General features: G+C 46.2%; 10 protein-coding genes and 1 non-coding gene across 11 annotated transcripts; 3 read left to right on the plus strand and 8 right to left on the minus strand.

Moving 5' to 3' along the window:
• Positions 1 to 497: 497 nt before the first annotated feature.
• Positions 498 to 594, minus strand: F4813DRAFT_t94. The gene has a single exon. It is a non-coding gene; the product is annotated as a tRNA-Thr (tRNA).
• Positions 595 to 2,856: 2,262 nt separating this feature from the next.
• On the minus strand, positions 2,857 to 3,833 carry F4813DRAFT_390653 (HSP20-like chaperone; the record flags this gene model as incomplete). The annotated part of the gene is made up of 4 exons (XM_049247050.1): positions 2,857 to 3,026; positions 3,088 to 3,132; positions 3,271 to 3,663; positions 3,812 to 3,833. The coding sequence occupies 4 exons, from the start codon at positions 3,831 to 3,833 to the stop codon at positions 2,857 to 2,859; spliced, it is 630 nt and encodes a 209-aa protein (XP_049098575.1).
• Positions 3,834 to 4,757: 924 nt separating this feature from the next.
• On the plus strand, positions 4,758 to 6,237 carry F4813DRAFT_130800 (uncharacterized protein). Its single transcript, XM_049238711.1, has 3 exons — positions 4,758 to 5,133; positions 5,214 to 5,984; positions 6,047 to 6,237. The coding sequence occupies exons 1-2, from the start codon at positions 5,086 to 5,088 to the stop codon at positions 5,862 to 5,864; spliced, it is 699 nt and encodes a 232-aa protein (XP_049098576.1). The 5' UTR covers positions 4,758 to 5,085; the 3' UTR covers positions 5,865 to 5,984; positions 6,047 to 6,237.
• On the minus strand, positions 6,206 to 8,297 carry F4813DRAFT_130788 (uncharacterized protein). Its single transcript, XM_049238710.1, has 2 exons — positions 7,239 to 8,297; positions 6,206 to 7,185 (listed from the first exon to the last, which is right to left on the minus strand). The coding sequence occupies exons 1-2, from the start codon at positions 8,056 to 8,058 to the stop codon at positions 6,548 to 6,550; spliced, it is 1,458 nt and encodes a 485-aa protein (XP_049098577.1). The 5' UTR covers positions 8,059 to 8,297; the 3' UTR covers positions 6,206 to 6,547.
• A 308-nt stretch (positions 8,298 to 8,605) lies between these two features.
• Positions 8,606 to 9,850, minus strand: F4813DRAFT_381454 (iron permease FTR1; the record flags this gene model as incomplete). Its single annotated transcript, XM_049245680.1, has 4 exons — positions 8,606 to 8,872; positions 8,925 to 9,123; positions 9,179 to 9,624; positions 9,692 to 9,850. The coding sequence occupies 4 exons, from the start codon at positions 9,848 to 9,850 to the stop codon at positions 8,606 to 8,608; spliced, it is 1,071 nt and encodes a 356-aa protein (XP_049098578.1).
• A 1,476-nt stretch (positions 9,851 to 11,326) lies between these two features.
• On the plus strand, positions 11,327 to 14,246 carry F4813DRAFT_363826 (putative ferroxidase). Its single transcript, XM_049243743.1, has 8 exons — positions 11,327 to 11,348; positions 11,402 to 12,210; positions 12,266 to 12,769; positions 12,843 to 13,063; positions 13,130 to 13,485; positions 13,538 to 13,588; positions 13,660 to 13,834; positions 13,901 to 14,246. The coding sequence occupies exons 2-8, from the start codon at positions 11,857 to 11,859 to the stop codon at positions 14,136 to 14,138; spliced, it is 1,899 nt and encodes a 632-aa protein (XP_049098579.1). The 5' UTR covers positions 11,327 to 11,348; positions 11,402 to 11,856; the 3' UTR covers positions 14,139 to 14,246.
• A 689-nt stretch (positions 14,247 to 14,935) lies between these two features.
• F4813DRAFT_363828 (ATP synthase beta chain mitochondrial precursor) lies at positions 14,936 to 17,238 on the minus strand. Its single transcript, XM_049243744.1, has 7 exons — positions 17,127 to 17,238; positions 16,879 to 17,032; positions 16,781 to 16,802; positions 16,613 to 16,698; positions 16,514 to 16,556; positions 15,898 to 16,452; positions 14,936 to 15,849 (listed from the first exon to the last, which is right to left on the minus strand). Exons 1-7 carry the CDS (start codon positions 17,135 to 17,137, stop codon positions 15,158 to 15,160), a joined length of 1,563 nt encoding a protein of 520 aa, XP_049098580.1. The 5' UTR covers positions 17,138 to 17,238; the 3' UTR covers positions 14,936 to 15,157.
• A 111-nt stretch (positions 17,239 to 17,349) lies between these two features.
• Positions 17,350 to 19,903, minus strand: F4813DRAFT_363829 (TPT-domain-containing protein). Its single transcript, XM_049243745.1, has 2 exons — positions 19,138 to 19,903; positions 17,350 to 19,070 (listed from the first exon to the last, which is right to left on the minus strand). The coding sequence occupies exons 1-2, from the start codon at positions 19,567 to 19,569 to the stop codon at positions 17,760 to 17,762; spliced, it is 1,743 nt and encodes a 580-aa protein (XP_049098581.1). The 5' UTR covers positions 19,570 to 19,903; the 3' UTR covers positions 17,350 to 17,759.
• Positions 19,904 to 20,156: 253 nt separating this feature from the next.
• Positions 20,157 to 22,421, plus strand: F4813DRAFT_363831 (DUF382-domain-containing protein). The gene is made up of 2 exons (XM_049243746.1): positions 20,157 to 20,476; positions 20,531 to 22,421. Exons 1-2 carry the CDS (start codon positions 20,402 to 20,404, stop codon positions 22,244 to 22,246), a joined length of 1,791 nt encoding a protein of 596 aa, XP_049098582.1. The 5' UTR covers positions 20,157 to 20,401; the 3' UTR covers positions 22,247 to 22,421.
• F4813DRAFT_363832 (sugar transporter) lies at positions 22,422 to 25,655 on the minus strand. Its single transcript, XM_049243747.1, has 10 exons — positions 25,596 to 25,655; positions 24,712 to 25,502; positions 24,487 to 24,640; positions 24,302 to 24,429; positions 24,005 to 24,243; positions 23,876 to 23,941; positions 23,635 to 23,819; positions 23,255 to 23,576; positions 22,837 to 23,162; positions 22,422 to 22,749 (listed from the first exon to the last, which is right to left on the minus strand). Exons 2-10 carry the CDS (start codon positions 24,925 to 24,927, stop codon positions 22,580 to 22,582), a joined length of 1,806 nt encoding a protein of 601 aa, XP_049098583.1. The 5' UTR covers positions 24,928 to 25,502; positions 25,596 to 25,655; the 3' UTR covers positions 22,422 to 22,579.
• On the minus strand, positions 25,565 to 26,975 carry F4813DRAFT_363833 (uncharacterized protein). Its single transcript, XM_049243748.1, has 4 exons — positions 26,636 to 26,975; positions 25,901 to 26,568; positions 25,688 to 25,714; positions 25,565 to 25,609 (listed from the first exon to the last, which is right to left on the minus strand). Exon 2 carries the CDS (start codon positions 26,349 to 26,351, stop codon positions 26,139 to 26,141), a length of 213 nt encoding a protein of 70 aa, XP_049098584.1. The 5' UTR covers positions 26,352 to 26,568; positions 26,636 to 26,975; the 3' UTR covers positions 25,565 to 25,609; positions 25,688 to 25,714; positions 25,901 to 26,138.
• Positions 26,976 to 27,213: the final 238 nt, after the last annotated feature.

Here is a 27,213-nt window from a genome sequence, read left to right on the forward strand (position 1 = left end):
GACCTGGACTTATATAGACATATATAGGATCATATAATGCTCATTCGGTTTAAAAATACCCTACGAGAATCATACTGGACACTTAGACCTACCTGCCTAACGTTAGATGTATATATATGATAACTACGTTATAGTATAAGTTGAAGACGTTGCTAAATTATACTACTACTAACTCTATAACTTATAATAGTTAACTAAAGATTACTAGCCTTTACGCAACCTTTCCTGGACTCTAAGCCCTTATAACTTATAATTATAATTATTAACTGAAGTTACAACTCAACTTCTAAACTTCTATCTACTATGCTCTTGTATCTTTCCCCTGACATTTGCTTAATTGGCTCCTTTAGCGCCAGTGGAGACCACCCGTGTAACCTAAACTTTCATAGGGCAAGCGAACTTGAGGCCATCTCGTTTATTTCTCGTATAAATCCCACAAAAAAAAACATCGGCCCACCCAAAAGCCGTAAAAAACCCCCAAGGCAAGAAAAAATAAATGCCCACTACTGGAGTCGAACCAGTCATCTCCTCATAGCTTCCTTAGTAGTATTCAGAGAATACTAGTGAGGCGCATTACCGCTGTGCCAAGCGGGCTTTTGTGGATTGGTGAAAATTCGTTGCTAAAGTTCACTTATGTACCATTGACGGATTGGATATCGTGGCATGAAGAAGGGGATGACGGTGAGGATTTGGTACAGGTGCGCAAACATTGTTTAGATGAACTTTGGAATACTGGGTTGATTTTCTATAATGACCATTTGCTGGATCATGTAATACTCCCGACCTTTTATATTCTTTATCTCTTTTTCTATTATTTTTATTCTCTCGTATACTTGTCTTATACATATCAGTAGAGAGTATAATTCTCTTAGTTTAGTTTCGGTATTAACCTTGTCTCTTCACTGGGCTCTTCTATAAACACATACTGCCTTTTCTATAAGGTAGCTAAATATATCAAGCATCCATTGCACGCCTCAACTCTATACCGTGATTAGTCTCCCCATATGCTCCTATAAATGTACTTTACAGGTGGAAAATATTGTACTCATCGCATCCCTGGGTCTATACTAATCTAATATAGCTGGCTTGACGAGTATTATACGCCGAAATTAGTTTGATCCCATCGTCCCTTCTACAATGCGTGATTAATAGATGTTGTAACCAGTCTGTAGACCTCCCCAAGCTATAAGACTTTGCTCCCCTTTATTTAACCGCTTAGGGAGACATGAAACTGTGTAGGAGCAAGACTTTAAACATAAATAACTTCCTAAAGGGGAGACCTGATATACTCCTAATTTCCGTCTGCTAACACCATTGTCCCCGATTATTGGGTTCCTTCAAAAGCTCCTATACTACCGCATAGGAGAACTATACTTTAGGCCCTTCTCGACCCATTCTGGTTCTGGCCCTGACCGAAGAGGTCGACGATTGGTGTATGATAAGGCTCTTCGGGGGGCCACGCTGTAATAAATGCACCGTTCTTCGAGGCCTTGGCCGCATCCGCTGCGGTCCAGGACGACTGGTTGTTCTGTGCCCGTGATTGTGAGTATTGGACAGGCGAAGACTTGGCCAAGTTGAGCCGCGAACGTGTGGACTTCTTCATGGAGTTAGACATTACGGCTGGTTGCTATTGACTTCAGTTTGTTGTTCGTCTTGTTCGAGTTGGCTTCTGAGAGGCCGCTAACAAAATTTCACAGGAAGAATGTAGATTATTTGGAATATTGGAGGTGAACTAGGTAGTAATGCTTCGGGTCGCGTATGGACCGTCTATATGATATATCTATGGCGTGGAACTTGGAAGAAATAATAGAGGTGAATGTAAGATTTTGTCTTTATGGGGTTGTATGTATTAGAGAGAAGGGAAGAAAAGCTAAATTTTTCTACGCGAAGTTCTGCTACATTTTATACAAAAGTAAATACACTACAGAGAAACATACACACCTTCCGTCGCGTTGCAGATGTATCCGCAGAATGGAGACCCAAGGGACTGGATCCTCTGTTCTACAGCACCTCATCACGGGGAACTACCCACTTAGAGTAACGAGTACATACTATAATAAGTTTGACAGGTCTTAACATCGGGGGCTAAACGGGGTACCGGACCTCGTAGTCAAAGTGCAATAACCGACCTTCTAAGTCAAACTTGCTGCATAGGCGTAGGACAGAATCTCGCATATTGACAAGTGCCCTTGGCTTAGGCGATCGACGTGAGAGGTAGTTTGAAATAGAGATGGTGCGAATCAAGGAAATGGACATCGGAGAGAGACAGATACACGTAAATATTGAACTCGGGTCTATCAACCGTGTCATGAGACATCTCGTCCGGAGCTGAGGCGAAAGATTGACAACGGGCATTAGCGTCACACCAACCAGAGACTCACAGGTTCGGGGATTCGGTCATGGCCAATCACATAGGGTATGGGGAATTGCGGCTGCCCAGCTTGCCGAAATTTAAGACACTTGCTGCGCATAAGCAGGTCTTCGTGACCCGTAGATAGACCGTGTAGGACGACATAGATTGTGTATCCAGGATACATAAGGTCAATGCAAAGGGATTTACACCAATCTTCAAAGTGATCCTTGCTGCCCGTCGAGCTCGTATGAATCCCGGCACCATCGTCTAGCAGAATATGCTTAATTACTTCATAAATTCTTAATCGGAATCCAGCGTTAAGTACTAGGTAACCTAACCTCCTAGCTTGCCAATAGCTCGCCGGCTCCCGAAACATATCTGAATCGCATTGCCACTTGCTGGTTCTCTATCGCCCGGGCCATATTCTCGGGTCCAAGCAGGACGAGTGGATTTTGCACAAGGCACCCGGACGGGTTTGTGCTTTGGAGCCTGCAGAAACGTGTTTATGCGGCAGCCTTGGTCGCGTCTTTCTCGTCCTTGACCTCCTCTTCACCTTCGAGAGCCGGCATATCGTCGTCGGACTCATCCTCCTCCTCCTCCTCGCCACCGGGCATACCACCAGCAGCGCCGAGCTTGGAGAAATCGATACCGCTAAAGTCACCGCCGGCACCGCCTAGTGTTCATGTGTTAGCTTAGTCATAGTTAATAGGTGTTCATCTTTAAAAGTTACGTACCCATTCCGCCCATGCCACCCATACCACCCATGCCTGGCATACCTCCTGTAAAAAGGATAAATGTTAGTCAAGAGATTTTGTATGGGTGAGGATCAATCTGTATATGAATAGATCTTGAAGAAAAGCATGTGCTTAGAGAAGGGGATAGGGATAGACCGTGTGGATTATAAATAGTTCACATACCCATGCCACCGAATTGTGATAAATCTTCTTCAGGAGCCTCGTTCTGCTCGTCCTCATCGACCCACTTGTCGAAGTCGGTCTTCAAGAACTGGACTTTCTTAGATTCCTTGAGAAGACGCGGCCAGTACTCGTCGTTGAGCTCCTTCTTGCGCAGTTTGAGCTCAACATTGCGAGCGGTATGGTGGACCTGGCTCTCGGCGGGGTCAATCTCAGCGTAGAAGGTAAGGTCTAGGTGGTACGTTCGCTTCAGGGTCTCAGAGTGACCGGTGAAGGTTAGGGTTGTAGGCTGAAGATCAAGCTTCAGGTTCTCCTTGGGGACATCGGGAACCGAAATGGTGAGATAGAGAAAGTTCTTCTCGGGTTCCGCGTTGGAAGAGCGCTGAGCCCATAGTACTACGCAGAGAATAGTTAGCATGTGTATGCTCTGATAGATGGAATATCCATGTATACAACGTAGACATCGACCCAGTTACATGGTACGCTGCCCACCCCACTGGCACGAAGCTAGACATGGAGGTGCTAATTCAGGTAGTAGACTTACCTTCGGGAGTGACCTGCGCCATCTTGACTGCTATAGGATATCTGAATTTGTTGGTGGGGGTGACGGTATATGACGTCGGTCAAGTATGTAAGTGTAAAAAGGTAGTGGGTGGAAAATAAAATCTCAAGTTGGGATCGCAAATACAACGGTAGTTTTATCGTCTACTTGTTGGAATTGGTGGGAAGAGAGTTTAAGAAATAAAAAATATGAGGCTGTTCTAGTAAAGAGCTTAATGATGCACCCCTCCGATGAACATCGAACCCGCACGAAAGCGGCGGAAGCAGCAGGGCTAGATTTGGATTTGCACGGGGGGTAGCTGCCTGGGCTTCACCAGGAATTCGCACTGTAAGACGTAGCCTAATTGGGCATAGACTTCGCGGTAGTGTTTGTACAATACCTTCGTATTTCTGTCAATAAAGCAAGAGCCCTACGTACATCTTCAGCTTATGTACCAACTTGTCATAAAAGCCACTCAATTGCTGCATACTATGTAGGTACTTTCATGTCGACGTTAAAGAAACTCTACCGAAATTTTAGCATCCTTTTCAATATGCACGTATTTACTTTCTATTTATTTAAAGACCGTAGCATCGAAAGACCATTACCAAACCCCGAGATGACCGCATGAAAGCAGAGAAATTCCAGAAGCCTCGCCTACGTACCCAGGTCCCAGGTCCCAAATTTCTGGATTCATCTGCATAATTAATATTGGAGTTGCATTCTTCGATACAATCTTCTCTGTAAAGAATACAAAGACTTAAGGTATGTATAGCAAGACACACCCGTGGACCTTGCGGATCTTTAAGGATACTGTACTTATTTACGGATGCAAAACATGATTTCTGATAGTACGATTAAATTGAACAATATGATAAATGATATCTCTCTTTTAATGTACCTGCGTATCTGTAATCTGTAGCAACATTAGTGGTGGCTTTACGTAAGCATCTAAGGTAAGCATCGAAACGCCTTAACACTGTGCTGGATAACCATCCAAGTTAGCACTTTAGCGGGGTTAAGCTGTTCCTGAATTCCCCATCTTTTCCTGTCAGCCTGGACCAACCGTAACCAACGTCATTTAGATTGCGTTAAGCTGCATAACACGCAACCATCTATAATCTATCAGTCCCACTACTCTCCTTACCTAAGGTGTATTCAGCCTCCCCCGGACTGCTTTGCCAGATCCCATCTGAGGCCCCTCGGCAGGAACCGTCTTGTCGATTTGAATCTAGACCTTTCAATCCAGACAACATCTACGATAGCCAACCCCCAAGATGGAGAGTCTCAAATCACTCTTCGTTAAACCAGACCCCAATGCCCAGGTAAGCAACTCCCTATCCTTCTCTTGATAGAGATCCAGCTAGGTGGCGTTTTTCAACTTACACTACTCGTCTGAAAATAGATGCGAAAATGCAACGCCTTAATACGATCCAACATCCGTAAGCTCGATCGAGACATCAACCAGGTCAAGCAAGTCGAGATCAAGACCAAGAACCTTATCGTCCAAGCGGACCGACGATCCCAACGGAACCCACAACAAGCAAAGCAGGCGCAACGAGAAGTGCGCGACTTCGCCAAGGAGTTGATTCGGGCGCGGCGCACGTCGGCGAGGCTAGTGACGTCCAAGGCGCAGCTGAACAGCGTGCAGATGCAGGTGAACGAGGCGTTCGCGGTGCGCAAGATCGAGGGCAGCATCCGGGCCAGCGTAGGCGTCATGAAGGATGTCAACAGCCTGATCCGGCTACCGCAACTGGCAGGAACCATGCGCGAGCTGTCCCTCGAACTTATGAAGGCCGGTGTCATCGAGGAGATGGTCGGTGAGAATCTACCCGTGGACGATATGCTGGAAGACGAAGAGGAAGAAGCCGAAGGCGAGGTCGATAAAGTACTGGGAGAGATCCTTAAGGGCCGTATGGAGAAGGCGGGCGCGACGCCCAGCGCACCGCTGCCATCTCACCCCCAAGAACAACCTGTCCAGCTAGAGGAAGAGGAAGAGGATCCGGAAGCTATGATGGACCAGATGAGGAACAGATTGGAAGCTCTCAGGAGCTAGAACTTGGATTTTTCTTTTTTGCGTCCATCCTTGGGAAGTCGTTCAGTTATATTTTGTATTGGCGTTATGGTGTAGCATTCCTGGGCGACGACCATTCGCCTTCAATGTCTGGTTGGGTAGGTACATATTTCGTGTTTAGCTATCAGAGAAGAGAAGACGGCTAAGAAATGCTGTGTATATAGAGATTATAACATTATTGTTTGGGTCGATGTCTATTCTAGACTGCCTGGTATGCATTAGTCAACGTGTAGACCATTTATATATCTCATTTTGCTTTAACAAACAGGTCTATACATGAACTATCTTGTAAGGTAGTTTCTTATCTCCTATATAGCTAAAGCCCCTTCATTATTAAGGTGCTAAACAACTGAACACATCATCTATAAATTTGCTTGCGAGTACTTCATGAACTTGAATCTCCTCCATTTTGAAAGCTTGAAATTTTCCAGAGCCCCCTATTCAATATCACACAACACCACGGATACCGTTTATCTAATAACAGTAATAACATCCGTCTAAGGATAATCTGACCTATAGTCCCGGTATGATATCCAAGCTCTTCTCTCTCTACACATACCTGCAAATAGAGGACCTCAAGTGTATAGCAGCTCTTCATCTTTCTATTTCAAGGTCTCGGAAGGAATCCTACTATCCCGCTACGTCTAACACACCACAATACCTACTTACTTCAAACTCCATCTCGGAGTAGTGGACGGGAGATCATCGCGCACCTGATCCTCCGCCGTCCAATCCCAGCTCGGCGCCGTAAACACATCTTTAGCGAACTTATCCGCACCCAATGCGTTCTCGAAGCGCAACCGCTGATCTCCCGCCAGCGACCTCGTAAACTGGAATGGTGCCACCTCTGGTTTGTCCTTACCCTCGGTATCAGGCGGCATCCAGGCGACCGCCTGACGATTGTTCTTCCAGGTATTTCTGGTTATGGGGACGGAGTTCGCCGATAATAGGCCTAGTATGAAATCTAGGATGGGTATGATACGCGTACGCATCCCGCAGTTAGTGTGGTTCTTGTCTATCTGGTAGCTGGGGAACTGTCGCAGAGTGGCGATTACGGCGTCGATTTGCAGTAGGGAGGTATCTGCGATGGAATCGAGAGATGCTGGTGAAAAGTCGACGAGGAACATGAGATTCTTATTCGTCAGAAACTTGAATATCTCGCCTAACTGGTACGAGTCGCAAGCCGCACTCGAATCATAGCCAAGCTTACACTGCCGCGTGCGCGACGTGTAGAGAGCAATGAAGTGCCGCTGGACGGAGGCTATTGTATTTAGGATGCATTGGCGGCGGTATTGCAACTCTTCTAATTCAGGAGTTAATATGCATGGGAATTCCGTGATAATGACAGATACTTACGCTCGAGACCATCCTGCAAGTACCACCACGTAGCATCTGAAAACTCGTCGTCTTGAGCAAACGAGCTCCATCGACAAGAGCCATTCATGATAATCTCTTTTGTAGCGGCCTGAAACCTAGCAGGTTGATTCAATAGCCACGACACGAGTATCTTTTGGCGTAGAACATCCTCATTGCTGCGGCTCATAATTAACGGCTCGTCCCTGGTAGATTTACGATTTGTCACGGGCCATTTGAACCTCATGCCGGCAACGAGGAACTTCGAGACCGCGGATGCACAGTCAAAGCGATCAGCTAAGACAGCTAATGTAGTTACGAATAACATGGTGAACATGGTGAACTTTGTGACTACTTCCTTGCCATGAAGGATCCTTAGAAGATCGCCAAATGCACCTTCGCGATGCGCATATTGAGTTGCCTGGTCGTCATCTTGGATTTTGATCCAGGGAAGTTCCTGAGCTTCAGCAGTTTCGGGCTTGACATTCCTCACCGAGAGCGCGGCAAAGGCGCTTGATATATCCTTTGCCTCTTTAAAGCGAGTATCAGTGAGGAGCCTCTCAAAATACTTAGACTGAGTCTTAAGCGCTTTGAGGCTGACACGGAAACCTAAGCGGGCCTTCTTCTTCGGTGCGGGTTGTGAGTCCCGACTTAGTAGTTTGGATTGAGCGGCTCGTGCTGTTCGAATAGTATCCTTAGAGTTCTCAAAAGTAACATCCAAAATCAAATCTCCATCCTCGACAATGTTGACAATTTCAGGGAGCTTTTCGATAAGATTGGGGTCTGGCGCATTGCCGTCTGTAGCGCTGCCCGAGTCGTCCATCTGGCTTGTCTCCCGTGTGAGGCAGTACCCTAAAGATACAAAGATTCGAGGTGGTCATCAGTTCTAGAGCTCGTCGAAAAATCCAAGCTTACAAAAGTTATTGAGTGACTAATATCTATCTTGCATAAAGGTTTAAGGATCAAAATCAAAATAATTGTAGTTGACCTTGACTTCGACTAGCTAATAAGTAGATACTTAATGTTAATGTAGGTAAGGTAGGTAGTTGAAAATGATGGTCTTGGCATAAGATATGAGGAGCGGGACCACGGGAGTGACGTTCACACACCATTAGAATCTGACAGCTTGGCAAGTGTGGAGACACTAAATCCATCTCATAATATATTTTTATTTAGGTATCTAGGTTACACTTTTTGTTTCTTCAATGTTATGTGAATTACTCTCCATATATATAAGCTGCAAAGCGGAACGTCTCCCTAAGTTATAATGGCTCCGACAAAGTGTCGTATAGCAAGAGACTCTATCCTATACCAACTTGGAATTCGATATGTGAAGAAGCAAGAATATCGCGACCTTCATATAGGCATCTCTAGGTGGCTGGCTTGTCAGACACAGTCTTCTCTTCGTCGGACTTATCAGTTTGAATGACCGGACCAACTGGGGTCTCCTTGGATTTCATAAAGGGCAAATGTCCTTTAACTTCGCGGTATCTCATAACGCCGAATGAGATCATAACAGCAATCCAGTACACGTTATAAGAGATGACTGAGCCATATGTTGCCGAGTTGGTCCATCCAAGTATGGCGTTAAATATTCCCCAGCCTCCTTCGCCGCCGTTCAGCTCGGGGCTGCAGCACTATACCAGAAAATTAGCAATCAGAGTAAAAGACGTAGAAGCAGTTACATACGTTCACATGCCAGACACTCTTATCAATATCATAAGAGCCCGGTCCATTTCCCAGTTCGGCTGCATCGCCACCAATGATGTTGTTCCATTGCTGGTTTTCAAAATACCATACGGAACGCGAGAAAAGACCGGCGCCGACTAGATATAACAGGCATGTAGAAGCTATTAGGAAGTACTGCAGTTTTGTTCCCGATCCCCCCCTAGTGCAAGTTAGTGGAATGCGAATCATACTAGTTATCATATATCAGAACTCACTTGTATAGGATGTATCCCACGATAAAACCGGCGATTAACCCGACGACTACAGGAAGCGGAACCGCAGTTGCTGGCGCAGAGAAAGACACGCCAGCTACGAAGACAATGGCTTCGATGCCTTCTCTCAAGACGGTAATAAAGGGAAGGACGAACATGGCGTACTTCTCAGCGAAGCGCTTCAGCCAACCATTTCGATGGCCGCCCGTGACTACCGGGGCTTCGAGAGCTTTGGCTAGCTTGACACGCCACTTCTCTTGCATTTTACCAACACGAAGGAGGGCCACGCCCACGATGCTGATGATTATGGACGCAACAAGGGCGAATGCTCCTTCATAATTGTACTCGTTCAGTGCCCAGCTATCCTTACCCAGGGTATAAAATGCGCCAATCAGTCCGCCGGCAACGACGAGGCAGAGAAAGAAGCCGAGCCCGACTCCAAACCATACCTATAGCCTACGGTTACTCTTTCTATACTCAATATTAAAATGCCAGTTAAAGGCGACGGTGTCTTACCTGCTTAACGAGTGTCTTGTACACTTTTACATCCCGATTGGGGCCATCGAGGGTCTGCTTAAGGAAAGCTAGTAAGACAGAGACGATGATGACCGTTTCGAGAGTTTCTCGGAAAACGACAAGAAACACCGGGACGGCAAAGACAGTATCCGCTGCCATTACGAAGGAGAAGCTGGCGAGGGAACGCTTCCTGTTTCCTCGAGTACAAACTATTAGGATTGGGGAAGATTGGTCCGTAGTGTATAGGTAAGTATGTTTTGAAGATGGCGAATTATCTGTTGATCTGATAAATGGGATCAGATAATCTGGTGTGGGGTGCAAGACCAAGGAGAGGTTGAATTTGGTTACTACGTTAGATTGATGCTTGAGGGGTGTGGGAGATAGGTTGTTTGCTTGGACGATAAAACGTCGATTACGGCTAGACGAGAGAGGCTTTGAACATCTGATAGGGAGATAATTTGTTCAGCTCTGCTAGTATTCCGTATCAGCTGAGAGAGGATTTAGCTAGTAGTCCTATTAGGATCTCGCGTGGCTGTTGACTGTTGAAAAATCAACCGTTGATAAAAGTTGGCACGGAGCAAAGCAGTGCATAGAGGATCGACTTCGATCAGCCAGCAAGGTGGTTCGATAAATGAGAAAAATCGAACGCCGGGTTGCGGCAACCCTTGCAGGCTGCCTAAGGTCATTCTGCCAGTATCTAGAGGAGTGTAGGGTTCATGGCTTCACAGGTAATAAGTATTAACGAGTATTGCAGACAAGGGCCTAGACATGGGGGACCCGTTGTCTTGCAGTGGTACGAAAACATATATCCTTGCTTGGCGGTTCAAGCTTTGCCAATACGTCCGGCTACAACCCTAGGTTAGCTGCTTCTGACACCGATCCTTTGCGGGGATTTAGGAACGAGCAGCTTGATAATGAGCTCGGGATGGCTGGATGGCTGGATGGCTGGATGGGTCTTGAAAAGGTTTGCTTTCCTCATTAGACCTCACTTTAGATTTCGACCGAGTCTGCACCTTAGGTACGTTAGGTCGTCTATATTTATGTGGTTTTTCGTTTAATCCTTCCCGTTCAAGTTTTCAAGTTTTCAAGTTATTGGTACTCTCATTTTCACTGCCAATTGGTCATTGTTCGAGACTAGCGAGGTACGCGAAAAAGGACCCCACGCCATTATTACCAACCTCTAACTGCCTAAGAAATCTTATCAGATCATCGTACTGCAGCTTGTGGTAGTGGGTGTGTGGGTACGGGTAGGGTAGGGTAGGGTACAGTCTGGGTAGGGTGGTAGGGTAACCTCTTGTTGTCACCTACCGAGATCGCTATATGAAGTAGGTAAGTAGGTACCTAGTTATGTTATGCTGGGCGATTGCTTTTCTAAAACATTTAACAAACACATCCTAGACCCTGTCGTTGGTCAAGATTTTATCAAGTAACCAACCGACTTCCCCTCCTTTTGCAAAAGTATTTGTATAGAAGCACGAATATAACGAGTATAACAATGGCTATCTACCCAAGATCTAACTGTCATTTCTAAGACCAGTCCGGATTCTAAAAACATCAACGCTTTTTTACATAGTAGCATGTGCACTAGCCGTAGCGTTATACGATGGCGTTGTTCGTTCAAGCCGTTTTCTTTTAGGGAATATGTTGGTCTGGAGCGGTCTGAATTTCTCGACTCTCCTCCCTGCCGCTTTAATACTCACGGTGCATCAGGTCAATAAAAAAGCGCGAGCTGTTGACAAGGGTCAATACCACCGTGCGTCCTTGCTGCTGCTGCGTTCACCGATTGATAAGATAATCTATTAGTTCCTCTCTCCCCCTTGGCTAAACAATCGCTTTCGGTAAGACTTGCTCCTGACCCATGTAAGTCGGATACTGGTACTGTATGTATACACAGGGTTTACATACACAGGGTCTACATACACAGGATCTATCATCTATCTCCCACTTGGTCCAAGTCCTAGGGTGAAATAGTTTCAAAGATTCCAGATTCTTCAATTCATGTGCTAGTTCATGTGCTATCGAGAACGTCTCTGCTCTACCGAGTACGGGACTCCAATTATCTATGTAATTACCTACACCTAGATATTCCGCTTCTAGACTCCTGGTTCAATTCCCACTCTACCGTTTCTCTCCCCCGTATCACCCGTCAGACGGGAGTCTTCATCATGTCCTTGCCATTCAGACGTCTCGTCCCGATTGTAGCTTCGGCTGCTACTCTTCTAAGTCTCTCGAGCGCCGCTATTGTTACCCATAACTTTAGGATAGGCTGGGTCACGTCGAACCCCGATGGGGCGTTTGACAGACCAACCATCGGAATTAACGACCAATGGCCTATTCCTCCCATTGTCGCTGATGTTGGCGATAATATTGTAATTAACGTCTTAAATATGCTCGGAAACCAGTCGACATCTCTTCATTTTCATGGCTTATTCATGAATGGCACAGCTCATATGGACGGCCCATCTCAGGTCTCACAATGTTCCATTGCGCCGGGCTCGAGTTTCACTTACAACTTCACAGTAAATATCCGCAACAAAAGATGTATGTCGCTTATGGAACTAACATGACGAACAGATTAACCAACCTGGCACATATTGGTACCATTCTCATACCAATGGGCAATATCCTGACGGGCTAAGAGGCCCTCTCATTGTTCACGACCCGAAGTCTCCTTTTCTTGACACATATTACAAGCAAGAAAACGAGAGGGTTCTGACTGTCTCAGACTGGTATCATGATCAGATGACAGATTTACTTCCAGGATTCATCAGCAAGGGCAATCCTACGGGAGCCGAGCCCGTTCCACAGGCCGCCTTATTCAATGATACACAGGACTTGAAGGTTCCGGTCCAGCCCGGAACAACCTATCTCTTCCGTGTTGTAAACATAGGGGCCTTCGCAGGACAGTACATTTGGTTCGAAGGTCATAACATGACCATCATTGAGGTCGATGGTGTCTACCATCAGCCGGCTGAAGCCGACATGATCTACCTGTCTGCTGCTCAGCGCTGTAGCTTTTTGGTGACGACCAAAAACGACACGACAGCCAATTATGCATTTGTAGCGAGCATGGATACCGTACGTAGACTATTCTTGAATTGGGTAATTTGCTATTCTTTGATTACTAACCTGTTCGTTACCCCTATTATAGACTTTGTTCGATACGCTGCCAGATGACTTAAATTACAATGTCACTGGATGGCTAGTCTACGATGAAGCTAAGCCCTTGCCAGAGCCTGCACTGGTCGATGAATTGAACAACTTCGACGACATGACCCTACTCCCATACGACAACCAGACTCTGCTTGTCAAGCCAGACAAGGAGATTCAACTCGACGTAATCATGGATAACTTAGGAGACGGTGCGAACTAGTGAGTTCCCTCTTTATGCATTATACTCCCCTCTGATGCAAATGCTAACTCCTTTCCTTCTAATAGCGCCTTCTTCAATAATATCACATACAAAGCACCTAAAGTACCTACACTCTACACAGCTCTATCTGCTGGAGAATTGGCAACGGATCCTACCGTCTACGGCTCTTTTACCCATTCTTTCGTCCTCGAGAAGGGTGATATAGTACAGATCGTTGTCAATAACCTGGACACAGGGCGCCATCCTTTCCATCTCCACGGGCACTACTTCCAAGCTGCCTATCGGTCTGAGGAAGACGCCGGAACCTTTGAGGATTCTGGTGTCACAGAAGCCGATTTCGCTGCCACACCTATGCGCCGTGATACTTTTGTGCTATTCCCCACCGGCTTCATCGTGCTTAGATTCCGGGCTGATAACCCTGGTGAGTTTACTTCACACTATGACTCTTCTATCACATGCTTATGGATACCTAGGTATTTGGCTATTCCATTGCCATATCGAGTGGCACGTTGCATCTGGCCTCAGTAAGTATTTTCCCAGACACGAATTCTAGCTCCTATTTTGAAAGAGTAGAGACTAACATTATACGCTACAGTCGCAACTTTCGTCGAAGCGCCCCTCGATTTACAAAAGACGATCACGATCCCGAAAGACCACCTAGACGCTTGCCTTGCCGAGAATATCCCTACGGCTGGCAATGCTGCCGGAAATACAGCAAACTTCCTCGACTTAACAGGGGAGCCTCGATCTCCTGACCCGCTGCCAGATGGGTAAGACAGAACATTCCATTTTGCGACCATCTCACCTATTGTTCACTGTGCTAACATTCCTTACAGATTTACAACGCGCGGCAAGGTAGCTCTAGCATTTAGTTGTCTCAGCGGTATTCTCGGTGTCATAGTAGTCGTTCTATACGGCCTCGCACCAGACGCAGCTGCCCCTGAATGGGCCGAACAACGCGTTGCAGAGACGCAGGTCCCCGACTCGGCGGAGCGTTCATCAGGAGGCGCAGGGGCGGAGCCTGAACTTGTTACTGTTACGGCTGTATCTGGGGGTGGGAATACTAAGGCGTGATAAAGACTCATGAGCCTATGGATAATTTATTGAAGATGTACGTACCTAATGCGTAGGTGTAGGATACAAGAGTTAAAAGCCTAGGGGGGATATACCATGTCATGAAGAGAAATATCTAAGTTTGGTTTAATATTTATTGCCGTACTACGTATGTGAGCGAGATCCTGAGTAGGTGATTCTGCGATATAGTTTACTTCGAGATGAGGCACCCTTCTTTTTCTGTTTACAGGCTTAGCATCATCTTTTGTATCAAAGCAATTACGTAAATCTTTTTTTTTTCCCATAGAGATGAATATGTAAGCTATGCCAAATATTTGTCCTAGTTTCGATGTATTTCATTAATTATCTTACCTATGTAGGCTCTAGAATCTCAGAATGTAGGTATATATAGATGTCTATCACTGCACGGATAAGCATTAAGCATACAGACAACCTGGATCTGTTCGACATCTCAAAGAAGACCGAGTTACTGGTGCTAGTTTCTTATATAGATATGTTCATCATCTGCTCTCGTGGCATATTCCGTTTCTATATATACTAGGGCTGCTAGACACGAACGAATGTATCACTATATTCGTGCAAGTGCTTGCCGGCAGAGAGAAGTTCAACTACTGTGCTCTCTTAATTGTCTTGGTCAGATTTAATTGCTTGATCTGGTCTATATACCTTAGACGAACGAATATTTCGGTCAGAACAAACGGTCGAACTCGTGCAAGGTCTCATTCTCACAAGTTGACAATCATAGACCATGCAGACTAGTTCAATACTAAGTTCAACGTGGGGACAGAAGGAGGAAATAAAACTCCCAGAGTAGACACCTCGAAGGGGCACCTAGATACGTATTTGAATGGGACATCATGACATATCAGAATTAGCGTGGAATTTTAGGTATACAGCTCACAAAAGGACTTGATTGAGCTAGGGAAATCATCAGACCGCACTGCTCTCCTTTTCTAGATATACACAGGTCACTCCCGGATTTCGGTAGCGTCTATTTAATAGCAGTCCATATTAATTCCTTACGACTTCTCCAGCTCAGACAAGATCTTCTCTCCCTTCACCTTTGCCGACGCGAAGTCGCCAACCATGTAGAAGGCACCTTCGGGGAGGTCATCACCCTCACCAGCCAAGATAGACTTGAAGGAGGCAATAGTGTCCTTGAGGTCGACCAGCTTACCCTCAATACCAGTGAAAACCTGAGCGACAGTAAAAGGCTGGCTTAGGAAACGCTGGATCTTTCGGGCACGCTCGACAGTAAGCTTGTCAGCTTCCGACAATTCATCCATACCCAAAATGGCAATGATATCCTGTAAGGACTTGTACTCCTGGAGGATTTGCTGGACACGGGTGGCGGTGTCGTAGTGGTCCTGACCGACGACACGGGGGTCGAGCATACGAGACTTGGAGTCGAGAGGGTCGACAGCGGGGTAGATACCCAACTCAGAGATACCACGGGACAACACAGTGGTGGCGTCCAAATGGGCAAAGGTAGTGGCGGGGGCAGGGTCAGTCAAATCGTCAGCAGGGACGTAGACGGCCTGGACGGAGGTAATGGAGCCCTTCTTGGTTGTGGTGATTCGTTCTTGCATACCACCCATATCGATGGCGAGAGTGGGCTGGTAACCGACGGCAGAGGGGATACGACCTAGCAGGGCGGACACCTCAGAACCGGCTTGGGTGAAACGGAAGATGTTGTCGATGAAGAGAAGCACTAATTGGTGTTAGTAAATATCAATGAAGCAGTGAATATTATCCATACCATCCTGGCCTTCCTGGTCACGGAAGTACTCAGCGACCGTCAGACCGGTAAGAGCGACACGGGCACGAGCTCCGGGGGGCTCGTTCATCTGACCGAACACCAGGGCGACCTTAGACTCGCCATCAAGTTGAATGACGGAGGTCTCCTGCATTTCATGGTACAGATCGTTACCCTCACGGGTTCGTTCGCCGACACCAGTGAAGACGGAGTAACCACCGTGAGCCTTGGCGATGTTGTTGATAAGTTCCTGAATGAACACAGTCTTGCCGACACCAGCACCACCAAACAGACCGATCTTTCCACCACGAGCGTAGGGAGCGAGCAGGTCGACGACTTTGATACCGGTAACCAGAATTTCGGCAGAGGTAGACTGCTCAGTGAACGCCGGGGGTTCGGCGTGGATAGGCAAGAACTTATCGGTCTTGATAGGTCCACGCTCATCGATCGGGTCACCAGTGACGTTCATGATACGGCCAAGAGTGGCAGGGCCGACAGGAATTGTGATGGGAGCGCCAGTGTCGGTGGCCTTGGCGCCTCGTGTGAGACCCTCGGTACCTATGAAGATATGAGTTTATTGTCGCATGCGAAATTTTTTTTTTTCATCATCGTAACCTACCGTCCATGGCAATGCAACGGACGACATTTTCACCCAGATGTTGCTGTATGATATTAGAAATGATTTGAGAATATGTAGAATTGTAGCACTGAAGCTTACCGAAACCTCAAGGATAAGCTTCTGTCCGTTGTTGCGTGTCTCTAAGGCGTTTAAAATTGGGGGTAGCTTTGCGGTGTCGAACTTGACTGCAGGATAAAACTTGTGTTAATAGAGCTACCCTCGAAGACGCCTGGTAAACGCAAGGATTGTCATTAAGGTATCACTAACCATCGACGACGGCACCAATAACCTATTCATGTATCAATTAGCTCCCATCCCACAATTCGGCAAAGCTTTGGTAACGGTGTTTCGCGATCGTAACTCACTTGGTAAATCTTGCCGTCACCGGCACCGGCACCCGTCGTACTCGCGAACCGGCTGGTAAGAGGGAATCTTAATGCAGATGCAGCAGGCCTTACTGCGCGCCTTGTCGGGGCGGCAAAGGCAGGCCTGGCAGCTCTCGTGAAGGAGGAGAGGCCGCTAAAGTCGGGGTAAAAAATACTCTCCGTCAGCTCAATTGACCTCAATTGATGGAGGGGCACTTTGAAAAGTTAATCTAGACGTAATAACTCACCTCTTGAACATCTTGAAAGATGACCTAGAGCGATAGAGAATGGATGGAGTGGAGGAGGTGATAAGTCTGGGGGAGAAATAATTTGAAGCAAGGTCGAAATAAAAATGGCGCTGGCCGCCGTCTGGTCCGGATGAACTTGGGATCCAGGTTTGAGAAGGTCCACACGTCTAGTAGTTAGTTCACGTGACATGTCACATGAGTTTACGGTAGTGCCCGATTCCAACTCCACTACCTAAAAGACTTTTCTATCTCTATGTACCTTAATGTTATCTACATGTACATAGGTAGTCCCCATTTGTCCGATCCGGTCTAGGATTGAACTAGTATGTATAAGTATAAAATGCCTTTACAGCACAAATCTAAATCCTACGCCTATGCAAACATCGCATCCCATTGATCTATAAGATACTTGTACAGACGACCAAATTGTACGCCTTCCAGTCCCATTCCGCCTCATGCCTTGTAGGCCCAGCTCATAACCACCTAACCACGAGCCTCTATTTGCAAGATAATTGCAGTGATAACAACTTTTTGAATAGGTACTGACTATCCCGTGTACCAAAAAAAAAATAGTTTTCATACGTAACTTCTGACGTCTCATAAACTTCTGGCTCTATTCGGAAAGCCTATAAATCATCGAACACTAACTCTATCCTCGTATCTCCAAGTTTCTTCCTGCCTAGTACCGGGTGGTAACCAAGCCGCGTTACTGCTACCTCTTTGTCGGCCTTTGCCGGCATCATCGCTTTTCTTAAAATCATCGGCTACGGAACTTGTTTGCGAAGAATGACCATTAGTATAAGGATGAGGCGTCGGTCCGTTAGACATAGATATCGGGCTTCCGAAAATCTGTGGTGTTTGGCCGGAAACTCCTGTTTTATTTTGGGCCGTATTGAGCGGTAGCAGTGGTTGGTCCCCTCCCGCACTCTGACTTAAAAGACGTGCGCGTCGGTCAGCCTTGTTGCTATCGTTCGTCCGATCGTACAAGTAGAGACCAAGGAATGTCAGTGCAATGCCTACGGCCTGGATTGGAGTCGTAGGGTTGCGGAACCATAGAATCGCGACTGTAATAACCCACACTCGCTTAATAAGAGATGCAACCGAGTATGTTACGGGTGATACCATCGATAGCAAGACAAAAGCTAGAATATTTTGTCCGAAATGAAAAGTGCCGTTGAACAGAAACTCGAGTGTCAAACGCCCATGATCAAAGCTGTTGGGGTGCGAAGAGAGATCTACCGAACCGTCATGGTAGACGTCCCTAATAAGTCCGATACCTTCACCCCAAAACCAGATTGGGGACGTTAACAGAAAAGCAAGACCAGAGGAATAACATAGAAGGTTTAATTTATCAAGCTTGCGGGATTTTGCTGATAAACCATCTGCCTCTGCTTTGGCAGCCTCGTTAAAGAGCCTCTTAGAAAAGATATTCTGTGTGACGAAAATAATAGTCGCTAAAAGAGCGTATATGATTCCTACAATCTCTCCTTTAAAAGTGTGGTTCGACGAACAGGCGAGCATCACACCTAATGTAAGCGGTACCAGTGAGAAATATGTAGCTCTCGGATATCGTATGTCGAATATAAAGCGGTAAGCAAAAACGGTGAATAATGGTGAAAGCCCCTTTACGGTATGTACCATAGATACCGGAATCTTAGAGGTTGCCGTGGAACTCAGTAGATGGCCACCAATCTGGAATCCAGCTAAGGGGAGCGTTGTCATAATGACATCTCTCGATGGGTATCGTACTGGATTCTTCAATGCCGGGATCGAATCTCGTAGGGAGGGGAATACACTGGCCAGCCACGAGGAAGCCAGACAGTAAAAGGCGACCAAGAAGAACTGGATCATGGTCAAGGTGGCAGGTTTGTTGAAAGCGTTTAGAATGGATTTCGAAGACGTATTTGTCAAGGCAGATGACATATACCACATTATACAGAGAATCTAGACAATTACGTATGTCACGTCAGCAGATGTCGGACAGGGTAGCCATGATGTTTATTTGACATACAATGAGCTTGGGGGATACGGGTGCCCGTAGCGCATCTGCTAATTCATGGGCATTCTGGCTAACACTGCCGTTTCTATCCCTGATAGTACGGAAGGCTTCACTAATACTCTTCTGTCGCCCGTGGCCTCGAGGAATACCTGCTGACGGACCTAGTGGGGAGCCAAATCGTACACCTCTTGATGCAGAAAGGTCCCTCCGTGGTTGCCAACGATCTCCATTTATCTGAGCTCCTCCACTCAACCCAATCCCATATGCGTTCAGCCCGGCAGGGCTCATGGATCTTGCACCATTGGCGCGCATTGCCGGAGAATCGATATGGTCTGGAAACTTCTCTAGGCCGGAATCATCATCTTGGTCGTCTGGATGCTTGGCATTGGATCGGGGTACGGAGGATTCTCGGGCATATGAGCCCGAGCTCGTAGAGTGAGGCATCGAGATAACGGAGTTTGCGGTGCAGGTTGGCGATGTTATAACGAGCGACAAGCAACGCGCAATTACTCGGATCAAGGAGTGCAGTTCATACAATCATTGCTTCGGACCTAGGGCAAGGCTTGATGCGATGTGATTGATATTTTGAGGTTTGCTGGCCGGTTATTATGGATAACAGATTGGTGGTACAGTATTAGGTTCATCCATGAATAGAACATCGACTGACTATCTGCGTAGATAATGTAATGTAGGTAATAAGGAGGGTCTGACTTCTGCCGCGTGGCAACCCCTGTTGAAATGACTGGCTGGCTGACGCGATTGAAAAAAATGAGAGAATCTCGTAACGAAATGCCAAGAGAATGTTCCCAAGCGTCACCCTCAATTAAGCAAAACGCTAGGACGTGCCAAGTACCTAAGTACCATAGCTAAATTTGGTCAGATCTGACGCATTGATTACATACCTACCTATGTACCTACCTATGCACCTGATAATGGATTGCACGGCTAAAGTTTGCGCCACATACCCAAGATAAGACTTTTACCATTTTGGAAATGGAGAAGGTGGCTGGAGAAGCTCTAAGCTAGACTTCAGTTTTCAAAGTCGCGTGTTGAAATTATCCATTCAAGTCAGCCTTATCAACGAACAAGTTCATCCCAGACGTTACCATTCACCGTGTTCTATCTTTTAAATTGAACCTCCCTAATCACCTGTGCTTAATAATCTGAAGCTTAGGGTATTTCTAATTCTTTCGTCCAGGGGGAGTAAGGCCGTCGCGCCTGAGTCGTCGCATAGATTTTTAATAAAAAGAGGCGCGAGCCTAAACAGACGATCACGATGGCGCCTCCTAAAATGACGAAGAATCAGAAGCGCCGCGCGAAGAAGAAGGCAGAAAAACAGACCAAGCCAGAGGTATGTCCTTGTAGTCCAATTCGAAGCAGGCCTTCAATGCTAATGTGTAAGCAGGAAATACTCGAGGCCGACGATACTCCAGAGGTTCAAATAGATGAAGCAAAATCAGAGCCGACAAAGGATGCACCTAATAATAGCGATACGACAGAGCTTGAAGTCAAGAAGGAACCTACTTCGTCAGATAAGATCGCTGCTGATGGACCTACTGAATCCGCTGAAGAATTCGATTTCGATAATGAAGATCCTGCCTTTTCTATGTACAAAGATATATTTACCAAGTTTGGTGTATCGGGAGAGGAGGATGATATTGCAAAGGAAGCCAACGCTGGCAACCAGGGTGAGGTCTACTTTGACGACGACAACGACATACCCGACGAAGAAGACGAAAGAAATACGCAGCCCAAACTCTCGAAGAAGAAGCGGAAGATGCTTAACAAGCTCTCTATCGCAGAACTTAAAGCGTTGGTGAAGAAACCCGAAGTTGTAGAATGGCATGATACATCATCATCAGACCCTCGAATGCTAGTTCAGATCAAAGCGCAACGAAATGTGGTCCCGGTACCTTCCCACTGGTCACTTAAACGCGAATATCTTTCATCCAAGAGAGGTATTGAGAAGCCTGCCTTCAAATTGCCGAAGTTTATCGCGGACACCGGCATTGCAGAGATGAGAGACGCCGTACTAGAGAAACAAGCAGAGCAAACTCTGAAGCAGAAGCAGCGCGAAAGAGTACAGCCGAAAATGGGCAAGCTTGATATCGACTACCAGAAGCTCTACGATGCCTTTTTCAGGTTTCAAAGTAAACCTCAATTAACGCGCTTCGGTGAAGTCTACTATGAGGGCAAGGAATACGAGACAGACCTGCGGCATCTCCGACCTGGAGAGCTAAGCGACACCTTAAAAGATGCGCTTAGTATCCCTCCTGGGGCCCCTCCGCCATGGCTCATCCACCAACAAAGATTCGGCCCGCCTCCTTCTTATCCCTCTCTTCGTATTCCTGGACTTAACGCCCCTATTCCACCAGGTGCCCAATGGGGTTTCAACCCAGGATGTTACGGTAAACCACCTGTCGATGAATACAACAGACCACTGTATGGAGGAGATATATTCGGTATCATGCAGCCATCCCAAGCAGCACCCCCTCCTGGTGAGCCTATTGAGCGTACAATGTGGGGCGAGCTTCAAGAACCTGAAGAGGAGTCCGAAGAAGAGGAAGAAGACGAGGATGAGGAAGAAGATGAGGAAGATGTTGGTGCAGGCTTACAGACTCCTTCTGGCATGGAAACACCCGGCGGCTTGGCTAGCAGTGTACCGACGGAGTATGGTACGACGACCGAGTCTGTAGCCGGAGAGTTGGATCTACGGAAGTCCCGTCGTGGTTATGAGACCGAAGATAGCACCCATCCTCGTTCAGCTTACACGGTCATTCAAGAGAAGCAGGCTCGAGCGGAAGGCTTCTTTGGCAGTGACCGTGTGTATGATCTCAAGAACGCCGGCGGGGATGTGCGTGTCCTCGGCCAGGACGACGATAGCAGCCGGAAGCGGAAGAAGCCTGGCGATGTAGATGTATCTTTCGATCCAGACGCATTGGCAGATGGTATCAGCAAGGACGAGATGCGGAAGAGATTTGAAGAAGGGCGGCGTGATGAGGGTATCGGTGCTAATTGGAGGAGAGAAGAAGGCTTAGAAGAGATGATTGCGAATGAGAGTCGCAAGAGGCTGAAGCGTGACGAGGAGAAGAGAGACGAAAGGAAGAAATATAGGTTCTAGGCTGACTCGCTTCCTAGAAGAGGACTAATAATAAATTGATATGTACTTATTAGTGTATAGCATTGGGATCGATGAGCGGTTTGCAAGTACTCATTGCCTACCTAGGTACCTACCTGTTAGCAATTCAATCAAAGGTGATACGCCCCAAGGCGGGAGATTGGATAATAAATGTTCTTCCGTATTTCTCGCGACAACTTGATATATGCACTCATTTATTTGGTAAACAATTCAGCTAGTTATAACATAGGTACTCTCCTTTCTTCCTACATGGCTTTACCGTAAATATTCTCGCATCTACTAACATAGGAATAAGAGAAGTACAGTATCTAAATTTCAGCTTTCCTTTCTCGCGTCATTACTGGTAATAAGATCTACCTGTTCCTTTTGTGCACTTTCTGTTCCTCGAAGTAAGGTTTCGACTTGAGTACTCGCAAACTTACGAGCAGGTACTTTATTCTCGAACAGTATATCGAGCTCGGCGTAGGTTCGACCTTTAGTCTCAGCTATACGAAGACGATCCGGAGATTAGCAACAATCCTCCTATAAGCTAAGGAAAACAGATAACTTATCTGAAGACGGGGGATACTAACGTAGTCGAAAGAATATCCAAGCCGTGAAGATAATATTCGTGCCAGCCCAGAAGAAAGCAGCTTTAGGGCCCCAGTTCCACTCGGCCGGGTTGATTTGCCGATACGAAACAATATTGATAAAAGCGATATTAATAGCATTGTAGGCGTTACGGGCCAAGATGATAGATTTGGCACGTAACCGTGTTGATGGGATTTCGGAGACGATGGTATAAACCACAGGGCCGATAGAGAAGTTGGATGTGGCGCTTAGCAGGATGACCATTGTTCCTGCTGTCCAGGCTTCTGCAGTGCTAGGCGGATCATGAATTCCCATGAAGCCGGTGATCCTGGTGATGGGGGAGTTAGCCTAAAAAGAAGAATAACTAACGTTTCAGAGTAATAGGCATATAGAGGCGAGAAGGGAATCATTAAAACTTACAGGAGCAAAATAAACATCACGATCATTCCCCATAACACTAACGTCTTTCTTCCAGCCTTGTTCAGGATGAACCAACTAGCGATCGTCCCGACAGCGTTGAGACCATTCTGGCCCCAATTTAGCTTGAACGAATCTGCGTCTGAGATTCCCGCCTGCTGGTAGAAATAAGACGATAGGCCGCCGATAGCTGTACCAGACATAGTTTGTGCGAGCCATATAAAGCATACAATCTCAGTCCGCCTGAGATCGGTACCTCTGAAGCAGTCCCAGTATTTAGTCCCCTCGGAGATCTGCTTCTCCATCTCGTCCGTATATACCATCACTATAGAATTAGTCGCCTAAGCTAGAGATAATATACTAAAGTTCTTAGGGTGACCTACAAGCCATTGCCGCATCGGCATCGCGCTGGCTGAACCCAGAACTACGAGCCAGTCGCTTTAGCGACTTCTCTGCTCGTTCTTTATAGTCATGTCGAACACACCACCAGGGCGACTCTGGTGCGAGATACGTGCCGATAGCGATAGGAATCGGCCATACCCATTGTAGGGAGAAGGGAATCTTGTATCTAGGGGTAGTTCTTAGTTCAAGCGTCGTCAGCCCAGAATAAAGGTCTAAACTTACCCCCACTCGTCTTGTCGACCCTCGAGCCCGACAAGCACACCCGCTGAGATGAATTGGCCGATAATCCTGTATAGGAGCATCAGTATCTAGTTTTCGGAGGGGAAACTCGTAGGTTTGTTGAAGACTAACCAGCAGAGGTTGACGTAGCTGGTAAGATAGTGCCTCAGGGGCACAGGGCAGACCTCAGCTGCGTAAGCTACGGTCATGGTCTGAAAAATGCCCCAGGCCATGCCCTGGAATAATTCACCAACGAGGAATATTGTGAGGCTGTTGGCGAAGAACGGAAAGAAGATGAATCCCGTGACGGCAACCAATGCAGATATTATCGTCCAACGGTAGCCCCAGCGTTCAGACAGAACACCGGCAATCTAGGGCAGTTTCCTCTTAGTATAAAACTTCAGGGATAAATGAGGAGTGTATGTATACCTGAAGACCAATAATCTCGCCGACATTAGTTGCCCCTGCAATGCCATTCTGCCAACTCGCGGGGATCTGATAGTCTCCATTGGGTGCTTGAGTACCGAACTTATCGCGGAAAGGGGGGAAAGAAATATCTACGAGATTGATATTAATATCTATCTCAGGGAATGCAGTAACAAGTATTTACTTACACGAGCCAACAATCGATGTCCCGAATCCCTCCATTATGATACATGATGAGAGGAGCATCGACCAGCCTATAGCTTTAGGATACACCTTGAAGGCATGGGAAAGTTTCATATCTCGTTCCCTCTCATTTGCGTCGTCCGCCTCGTTAACGAGGGTCTATTTTCGATTTAATATGTCTCCTCTACTCTGTAGTCATATATGTAGGTATAAAAAGGTGTAAATCTTACCATGAAGTCGTCAACATTCTCTGCGATGCGACTGGCAACAGCCGGGTCGATCTGAGCATACTGTCCATTTCCCGGGCCTTGTTCATCTCCAAGGCCCTTTTCAGAATCATGCTTATCACTTCTGCTGATATGCTTCTGAATTTCTGGTTGAATCTTCTCTTCATCGCCTTCTCCTACTCGAGAGGGGTGCTCTCCGTGTTCTTGAGATCTGCCCATGTTACCCCAGGTTATCCAAGGGAGCCCTATCCGTAGAACTGTGATTTTAGGAGGTCCGAGACTGTTTTGTCTTGCCACGAGTCTGAGGAGTTGTCCCTTAAAAATTCCTTTGTCGCGCCCAGATCTCACGGTGCCGTAGGAATCCTCGAATAGGACGATATTGCCTATCAATCAGTAATATATCTACCCCGCAACGTTACCACATTCCATTCCTAGGTAATATATACAAGGCCACATCCCGAGCTCTAGATAACCAGGAAATCATCAGCCAACTGCAGCTCGTTATCGTATTAAAACCCATGCAGGTCCGATGATTGGACCAACGGCGCAGCATCCCGTCGTTCTCGGATGCGGGGTACAGCCATCGCTTTTACTTTCTCGAGATTCCACGACATCGGTAGAGTTTAGAACACAGCATGAGCCTTTCCCGTTCAAGGTTTTTGAATCACGTATGTATATATATTTAAGGTCTGATCACTTCCTAATGAAGGAAGTTCGAGAACCTAAACACAATCCCCGGCTGTATCCTGGGGTTATCAATATAAATAACCCCGGTCATGTGACAATTCATCTATGTAAGTAAACGGTGATCGTTAATCTCCATTGAAATGCTGGGTAATAGTTGATCACTTTGTCTGTTTCATCGCCAATAAGCTGATTTTTATCAGTCCTATCATCATAGGTATGAATGATTTGCGGAAGTCTGAGAATTTAGCAAGGAACGCCGCTAAGTATATGACATTATTTCTATTTTAAAAAGATGATTACTTGTGATAAAAGCATGAGAGTTAGTATTCAACTTCAACCTCCTTTCCATCTACATATGTATAGCCCGGTTTCCATGGGTCAACATCAGCATCAACATCACCTGTTAGACGCACCACAAAATATTTCACATTCAAGTCGTGACAAATTAGTGCGGTCTAAGAATTCATTCGCATTCTGCTAACCACGAATCGTTCTAAATGAATAGTCTATTAGGTAGAGATGTGTTACGACTTAGGCCAAGGGTTTTTGTTGTTGACTGCAATGGACCCCTATCCACAGCTTCGTCCAGGAGCACAACTCGGCCGCTTGAGTAATGATACACCTTAAGCCGCCGGCAAAGGGAAAAGCGGCTCTGGTAAATCATATCCGCACTGAAATACACCCATCTGCTCCGAGTGAATATAATGCTTTCACCTGAGAAGCCTCGAAATCAACAAGACCGATTATTTGGTCGGAATGATGATTTTCTGACCGTCCCTCTCGTTGCTGTCGGTCCAGCGGCCGAACACGTATGCGATGAAAGCGACACATGCTACAAAGGCGAACGACCCTATACCCAAACCAGTCGGATTTTCCTTAGACGATATTGATCTCAAAACGTAATCAGCTATCATAAACATGAAGAAGAGGGTGAGGATGATGCTGAGCCTCAACATTGTGACAGGAGTGCTGTGAAAGCTGGTAGTTACTCGTGTTCGGTAGTATTGATGATATGACTGGTTGTGGTAAAGGGAATATGCTGCTTGATGGCGGTTTGGTGTTTGGTGTTTGGTGGCATTGTAGAGATTATTCGAGAGAGGGATCGAATGGTTAAATAGTATTGAGAAAACCTTGGTAGGTATTTGATATGTGGTCGGAGATGGATAACAAACTGTGAGTGACTCATCCCTTTTTCAGTTTTGATAACACGTGTTGATGTGTCCTGCTGTTACGATTACAGCTATAGCAACAAGCACCTAGTGATTCCTCGGAAACTGTAACTAGTACCACAGACCTTTTCGTGCGCGAACATGTGGAGGTAATTTTCTTTCCAACTCAAGTTGAGGCTTAGTCAATGATGCCTCGTTTCCTTGAAGTAACTGGATTGCAATTATTACTAACAGTTGTTCATTTTCGAGTTAGCTTATTAGTAGTGTAGACGACGAAGAAATCATGTAAAGGGGTTTGGTGTAGCCTCTAGCGTTAACACTGAAGAATGCTACATTCACAACTTTCTAGGGGTCTGGTTCTATGCCGTAGGATGCCTAACTACCTGCTCCTTATATACTATTTAATTAACACTTACCTTCAGTGAATAAATATTTTATTATAACTGGAAATATTAAAAGTGATATTGTCTTAATGACCTATGGGATGTTTAGGAACCATTGCGTAGTCGCTTAGTAGATTTAGATAGGCAAGTTTTAGGATTATGATACTGCAAAGATAAAAGTCAAGGACACATAATAAGGTAATTAGGTGATGCTTATCAAGATAGTGAATTATTTTAGATAGATCTTAAGAATTAATTAGGTACCT

This window comes from Daldinia decipiens (genome assembly GCF_022478715.1).
Source record: "Daldinia decipiens strain CBS 113046 unplaced genomic scaffold F4813scaffold_22, whole genome shotgun sequence".
NCBI lineage: Eukaryota > Fungi > Ascomycota > Sordariomycetes > Xylariales > Hypoxylaceae > Daldinia > Daldinia decipiens.

What these genes read in the sequence shown, in the direction of transcription:
- F4813DRAFT_363829 (XM_049243745.1), bottom strand. Translation starts at nt 19,569, where the DNA reads ATGCCTCACTCTACGAGCTCGGGCTCATATGCCCGAGAATCCTCCGTA. An exon ending in CCGTATCCCCCAAGCTCATT is followed by an intron (nt 19,071 to 19,137) that starts GTATGTCAAATA and finishes GTAATTGTCTAG; the next exon opens with ATTCTCTGTATAATGTGGTA.
- F4813DRAFT_363832 (XM_049243747.1), bottom strand. Translation starts at nt 24,927, where the DNA reads ATGGGCAGATCTCAAGAACACGGAGAGCACCCCTCTCGAGTAGGAGAA. An exon ending in GCGAGATTATTGGTCTTCAG is followed by an intron (nt 24,244 to 24,301) that starts GTATACATACAC and finishes AAACTGCCCTAG; the next exon opens with ATTGCCGGTGTTCTGTCTGA. An exon ending in GGTCGACAAGACGAGTGGGG is followed by an intron (nt 23,820 to 23,875) that starts GTAAGTTTAGAC and finishes AACTACCCCTAG; the next exon opens with ATACAAGATTCCCTTCTCCC.
- F4813DRAFT_363828 (XM_049243744.1), bottom strand. An exon ending in TATTGGTGCCGTCGTCGATG is followed by an intron (nt 16,699 to 16,780) that starts GTTAGTGATACC and finishes TTTATCCTGCAG; the next exon opens with TCAAGTTCGACACCGCAAAG. An exon ending in AGCTTATCCTTGAGGTTTCG is followed by an intron (nt 16,557 to 16,612) that starts GTAAGCTTCAGT and finishes AATATCATACAG; the next exon opens with CAACATCTGGGTGAAAATGT.
- F4813DRAFT_363831 (XM_049243746.1), top strand. Translation starts at nt 20,402, where the DNA reads ATGGCGCCTCCTAAAATGACGAAGAATCAGAAGCGCCGCGCGAAGAAG. An exon ending in AAAAACAGACCAAGCCAGAG is followed by an intron (nt 20,477 to 20,530) that starts GTATGTCCTTGT and finishes ATGTGTAAGCAG; the next exon opens with GAAATACTCGAGGCCGACGA.
- F4813DRAFT_363826 (XM_049243743.1), top strand. Translation starts at nt 11,857, where the DNA reads ATGTCCTTGCCATTCAGACGTCTCGTCCCGATTGTAGCTTCGGCTGCT. An exon ending in GTTTCACTTACAACTTCACA is followed by an intron (nt 12,211 to 12,265) that starts GTAAATATCCGC and finishes CATGACGAACAG; the next exon opens with ATTAACCAACCTGGCACATA. An exon ending in TTGTAGCGAGCATGGATACC is followed by an intron (nt 12,770 to 12,842) that starts GTACGTAGACTA and finishes CCCCTATTATAG; the next exon opens with ACTTTGTTCGATACGCTGCC.
- F4813DRAFT_130788 (XM_049238710.1), bottom strand. Translation starts at nt 8,058, where the DNA reads ATGGACGACTCGGGCAGCGCTACAGACGGCAATGCGCCAGACCCCAAT. An exon ending in CTTGCAGGATGGTCTCGAGC is followed by an intron (nt 7,186 to 7,238) that starts GTAAGTATCTGT and finishes CTCCTGAATTAG; the next exon opens with AAGAGTTGCAATACCGCCGC.
- F4813DRAFT_363833 (XM_049243748.1), bottom strand. Translation starts at nt 26,351, where the DNA reads ATGTTGAGGCTCAGCATCATCCTCACCCTCTTCTTCATGTTTATGATA.
- F4813DRAFT_130800 (XM_049238711.1), top strand. Translation starts at nt 5,086, where the DNA reads ATGGAGAGTCTCAAATCACTCTTCGTTAAACCAGACCCCAATGCCCAG. An exon ending in AACCAGACCCCAATGCCCAG is followed by an intron (nt 5,134 to 5,213) that starts GTAAGCAACTCC and finishes GTCTGAAAATAG; the next exon opens with ATGCGAAAATGCAACGCCTT.